This window comes from Pygoscelis adeliae, unplaced genomic scaffold, assembly GCF_000699105.1.
Source record: "Pygoscelis adeliae isolate BGI_AS28 unplaced genomic scaffold, ASM69910v1 Scaffold554, whole genome shotgun sequence".
Lineage (NCBI taxonomy): Eukaryota > Metazoa > Chordata > Aves > Sphenisciformes > Spheniscidae > Pygoscelis > Pygoscelis adeliae.
Genome location: NW_008824667.1, coordinates 556,177 through 561,759, shown reverse-complemented (window position 1 = coordinate 561,759; position 5,583 = coordinate 556,177). Strand labels below are relative to the sequence as shown.

General features: G+C 54.9%; 1 protein-coding gene across 1 annotated transcript in view; it reads left to right on the top strand.

The window, feature by feature from the left end:
- Positions 1–2,834: 2,834 nt before the first annotated feature.
- Positions 2,835–5,583, top strand: part of IGF2BP2 (insulin-like growth factor 2 mRNA binding protein 2) — a 17,827-nt gene continuing 15,078 nt past the window's right edge. Inside the window, exons 1-4 of the mRNA XM_009322905.1 lie at positions 2,835–2,878; positions 3,054–3,102; positions 3,490–3,541; positions 4,130–4,193. Coding sequence (XP_009321180.1) covers positions 2,835–2,878; positions 3,054–3,102; positions 3,490–3,541; positions 4,130–4,193 — 209 coding nt within the window. The remainder of the gene's footprint in view (positions 2,879–3,053; positions 3,103–3,489; positions 3,542–4,129; positions 4,194–5,583) is intronic.

The window sequence follows — 5,583 nt, the reverse complement described above, 5'->3', positions numbered from 1 at the left end:
ATGGTTCCCAGGCTGAGGGAGGAGGATGGTTGTAGCAATGCTTTGGCTTGCAGCTGAGCGGTGGCGCCTTGGGATAAGGCAGGTGAAGGTGCCACCAGTTCCGTCTTGGGGCTGGAAGGTGGTAGAAGTATCTGGGCAGCATGGCCGGGTCTCTCTGCCAGCAGGGAGAGGCCAGTCCTGGGCTTCGGTTGCGCTTTTGGAGCTGAAAAGGGCTTTTCCCTGGAAAGCTTTCAGGTGCCGATGGTTTGAGACTCACTGGCACTTGGGCTGGGGTTTGCTTGGGCAAATTGGCCTCACTGCGTGCCACCGCTCGGCTTGGGAGCAGGATGCATTGCTCAGAGCAGGCAGGATTGGTCCCCTTGGGAGCTGAGCATGCAGCACCTCCCAGGACTGGATGTGGATGCCTTAAAATAGCCCCTCTGGGAGATGTTCATGGGTTTTAAAAATGAAACATGTCCTGTTTTCTGGAGTGGGCCCTGCAGAGTGTACCAGGAGTGGAGGTGTGGGGTCAGCCATGGGTGGGTGACAAGGACAGGCAGGAGAAGGGTTTAGGCTGTTGGTGAGTAGTGCAGGATTGTCATTGCTGTGGTCCTCCTTGGGCCAGGTCCTCCTCACTGCCTCCTTCCTAGCACGGGGTGGGGTGGGAATGGCTTGAGGATGGGATGGGGTGGGGTGGAATGGGGTTGGCTGGGATAGGTGGGATGGGATGGGGTTGGATGGGATGGGATAGGATGGAGTGAGATGGGATAGGACAGGATAGGGTTGGATGAGATGGGATAGGATGTGATGGGCTCAGTCTTGCTCCTTGCCTCACAAGGATCTTACAGCTGCATTCCCAACCCTGAAATCCCTCGTGGCAGCTGGGGACAGAAGGAGTCCATGGCTGCTGGAGGAGAGGGATTTGGTAAGCCTGCAGGAGAGCACCATTTTCTCTAGCTCTGGCTTCCACTCTTTTTTGCAGTGACTAGTTTCTTTTGACAGGCAGAGCCATCCCTGTAGAGAGACACACGGCACAGGGGGCAGGTTGCGAACCGGGCAGCGTTCTTGGCCGGTGTGGAGGTGACCGTTCAGCAAGGACGGCCGTACACAGGACCCCCGGAGGAGGATCTGGCAGGGGCTGGCCTGGGGATGCCAGCTGTCAAACCCACGTGGGGTTTTATTGAGCACACCTTCTTGGTTGGAGGTGAGCGTAGGGTTTGTTGTCTGTTGCTGATTGCACCACTGACCATGCCTGTTTGAGCAGCACCATGAGATGGTGCTCCTTGGTGGTTTCAGCTGCTTTGCTTGACTGTGGCCGTTCTCATGGGATGAGCTGTGGATTTTGTCTTGCCCTTGCAGCCCACATCTCAAGAAACATCCTTTCCCTGCCATCCCTTTCTCTCTTGGAGCCCGCGTTTTATCTGCTGTGTGTGGGGTGGATGCCCCAGGTTGCTGCACGTATTCTCCAGCATCCTTGTAGTCATGTTGCTCGTGCTCTGCCCCGAATTCATGTTTCACAAGGCATTCACAAGGTTGTCCATCACAAGGTTCTGGTTGTCCTGTGCTATTAAATCAGGAGCAAGCAGAGTGTGCTGCCGTGGTAGAGGCAGAAGGATCGTGTCTGGAGCACACCAACCTCCAGCGCTGCAGTGCACAGCTCTCCCCAGCCCTGGCTGCTTTGGGTCTGCACGGGCCAGCCTTTCCTTTGGTTCTTGCTGTGCTCCACATTTCCTCCCTGCCCCCAGTGTCTGTCCCCAAACTACCTTAGAAGCTCTTTATCTGCCAGAATTGTTCGTGGGGTGCAGAGGTTCGGGGTGCACATGTGCAATGAGCAGTGAGTGCGGGGACCAGCCTCAATGCTTGGGCCAAAGTTTGAAAGTCTCGTTTTCCAGCTGTTGAAGACTGCTGGTAGAATCAGGGTGTTGGGTGTTGATGGTTTGCAGGCAAGCAGAACTCCTCCTGCCTCCTCCTGCAGGATTTGGCCCAAAGCCCCTGAGTGTTCCTGGCTGGCTGCTGGGGCTGCTTGCATGTCCCCATGTAGCGTTCACGCTGGTGGTACCAGTTCTTCCAAGTGTCCTCCTTGAGCTCGTCCCAAGGAAGGGCAAAGCTTCGCAAAACCAGCTTCCAGCTGCTGACTGGCTCCCAAAACCTGGCTCTGTGTGTGCGGTGGCTTGGTCGGAAAACTCATCCCCGATGTTGGGAGAGGTGGTCCTGCTCTGCTCTGATCAGAGCATTAGAGCTGGACCAGGTGAGAACACAGGACACTGCTTTGGTCGGAGCTGATTGACTACAAGCAGGATTATGAATGCTGGTCTGGGTGAACAGTGGATGAGTTCGTGGCTTGGCTGGATCCTCCATGGACTTGGGTGTCTCAAAACTCCCCACTGCCCATGCACGTCTTCTTGCAGCTAGGCTGGGGAGGTGTTTGGTGGTCTTCTTTCTTGGGGAGCCTTTGCAATGCTTCCTGTGTATCCATGCCCCAAGGCTGTAGCACGGTGAGGTTGGGAGCGCAACAACGTGAGGTTGGGAGTGCAACAACTTGAGGCTGGGTGTGTTGGCCATCTCTAAGGGCAGGCTCCTGAGGATACGTATTTAGGTTTCCCCACAGAAGGCAGCCCCACATTGCTGGGGAGGTGGTGGACATCAGTAGGATGCACCTTTGGAGAGCCCCCCTCAAGGGATAGCAGGGCTGGCTGTGGTGGGTCTCAGGGTCCTGTCCCCCTGTCCCCCTGCAGCTGGCCAGCCTGGGGCAGTGCTGTCAGGGGTGTGCATGCGTGCATCCCGGCCATGCCTGTGTGGCCGTGACTCTGCAGAGACTCATTTCAGGAGGTTTCCTTGGAAACCCGGCAGCCAGCATGAGGAGGGAGTGTTCCCGAGACAGCTTCGGCCCCAGCGGGAGGTGACCGGGGCAAGGCTGGGAGGAATGGCTTTCCCCGGGGCTGAGTTGCTCCAGCTCGGCGTGGGGAAGTGGGATGCTTCAGCAAGCTCTCAACAGCTGCCGACCAATTTCCATAAAGCCTTTGCCCTCCTGCTGCAGTGTGCCTGCATACCCTAACCTGGCTTTGTCTTTACAGGAGCAGGAAGATCCAGATCCGAAACATCCCCCCCCACCTCCAGTGGGAGGTAAGAAGCGGACAATCCTAAAAGCGTTCTAAAATTCATCTCCTTCTCCATCAGTCGTACCGAGCAGCGTGAGCTGCTCTGCTGGAGCGTGTGGTCTGCACATGGGCCACCTTTACCTTCCCAGTAACCCCAGGAGGGAGGTGGAGTGTGAACTGGGCTCCATCTACTGCCTGCTTCTGGGTCCTGGAGCCATGGGGCAGCTTTGAGCAGTGGGGCATCATTGGGATAATGGGATGCAGATGGGTGAAGGCATTTAAGCAGTTGGGTGACACTGGCTCTTTGTAGGGTGTCTGTGGGTGAAGCAGGCTCTTCCCCTGCTTGCTCCCTGCCTGTCCAGCAGCCTCTCATGCCTGCCTCACCTGCCCTGTTTGCTTCTCTCTCCCCCAGGTGCTGGATGGCCTGTTAGCTCAGTATGGGACGGTGGAGAACGTAGAGCAAGGTAAGATGGTCCAGCATGGTCCTTATCTGCAAAAGTCCCAGTGCTGCTCCCCAGCTCTGCCCACACCAGAGAAAACCCAGTGGGGTGAAACCTAGTTTTCCCAGTCATTGGGACTGGGCTAAAATGTTTTTCCCTGTGGACACAAGCCCTGCTGGCAGAGGGGGGGCCACCCGTCCGGTGGCAGGATGGTGGTGGCCATCAGTCCGCTATCCCCAGGGCTTCTCCTGGTTGCTGGCAGATGAAAACCCAATTGTCCCTGCAAGTAAAAACGAGACGAGTGTTGTCTGGGGTCCGCTGGTGGATTGGTGATGTCCGGCCATGCATCCTCCTTGGTGAGGGTGGCAAGGATCAGGCCTTGGTACCTTCTGGTTCTTTGCCAGCCCACCCCCATCCTCGTGCTGCAGGAAAATACAGAGGCACAAGTGCGCACCCTGCGCAGTGGCTGGGACCGTCCCCCACGGGACAGGCGTTGCCCTCCCACTGTCCTCACCTGTGTCCCCTCTTTGGGGCATACTGGTGGGGCCAGGAGCAGCGGCGACGTCTCTCTCCTCCCCTGCTCTAACACTCCTTCTCTTGCTTTTCCCCCAGTCAACACAGATACAGAAACAGCCGTTGTCAACGTAACGTATGCAACTAAAGAAGAAGCAAAAGTGTAAGTGGGTTTTACTTTGTTTTGTCCGTATTTTCACACCACCTGAACTTTTCCTGAGGAATCCCAGGTATTTTCCCCCACCATTTTTCCAGGCTGCTTCTTGTCTTCTTCCTAAGCCTCCTTGGGTTGTTTCTAAGCTCTTACAGTGTAAGCTTCAAGTGCCTTAAGGGCTGTCTGTGTATCTTGAGATACAGCAGGCAGATGGTTTTATCTTGAGCTCTGTCACCTCCCGTGTCTTCTGCCAGCAGTCAGCTCCACCTGCCAGTCTTCGCTCCACTGCTGGGTGGTCTCTTGCCTTCTCCCCTCACATGGGAGATGGGGTTTCTCGTGGTGCCCCATCATACATGCCCAGGCACCGCTGGACCAGGTTGGGGCCATCAGCCATGTGGTTGTCCCCTTGTCCTCTGTGCCTTCTTCTCTTGTCTCCAGCGGGCTCCCAGATGTGCCATCTTGCAATTCCCTTTGGACGCTGTCCCTCCTACAAGGTCCTCTGCAGGGTCACAGTGGCCTTGTCTTCAGGGAGCAAAGTGCTCTAGAAAGCTGAGGGTCAGGTCAGATAAGCAGTTTGTCAAGGAGTCGTCTTCCCAGGTTGGAAGTCCAGACCTAAACTGGGAATGGACCGGATTAATCACTAGTCCGACCACCCAACCCAACCTGCTGAAGAGGTGGAATATGGTGAAGGAGGTGGGAGAGATGGTGAAGAAATGCTGCGATGATGTGACATGTAAGTACCCCCTGCCATTTGGGGAAGATTCAAGTTGGAGACCAAAATATTCAGAGACTGTCACCTCCTGCTTCCTGGAGCCCAGAGAAACTGGCTGATTGAATTTTAAAAGGCTTTCGGAAAGTTCTTCTGCCATGGACAAGAGAGAGGCCTTTGGGTGGATGAATAATTGGTTAGAGGAGGTGAGAGGGAGCCAAGGGGTCCATGGCCCATTTCTGCAGGGGAGGGAGAGTGGCAGAGGGTAAATCACCTGCATGTTGTGCAGAGGAGTCGTAAAGGAATCAAGAAAAACTTTAAAAGGATGGAAGAACCCATTGAGGGCTGTGCATCAGTGCAGTAGGGCTGTGTGAAGACATGCCTGAAGATTTATCATAGCCAGCAGAGGAAAAAAATTACAAATTAGGGGTTATTTCAGAAATGCAAGGACTATTTCAAGCAAAATGCTTTGTAACAGGTTTGTAGAGACTTCAGCCCTGTGCTAGAGACCAGCATTGTTAGCTATGAGTAAGCAGTAAGTGCATCTCATACTTAGCAGCCAGGGTAGTTTTGATATGACCAAGAGCCATGTCCATGCAGACCCCATGCAGGAAAGAGCCATGGATAGTCAGACTGGTTCCCAAGTGCAAGTGTTACCATGTTCGGAGTAGATCTGTGTCCTACTATTTA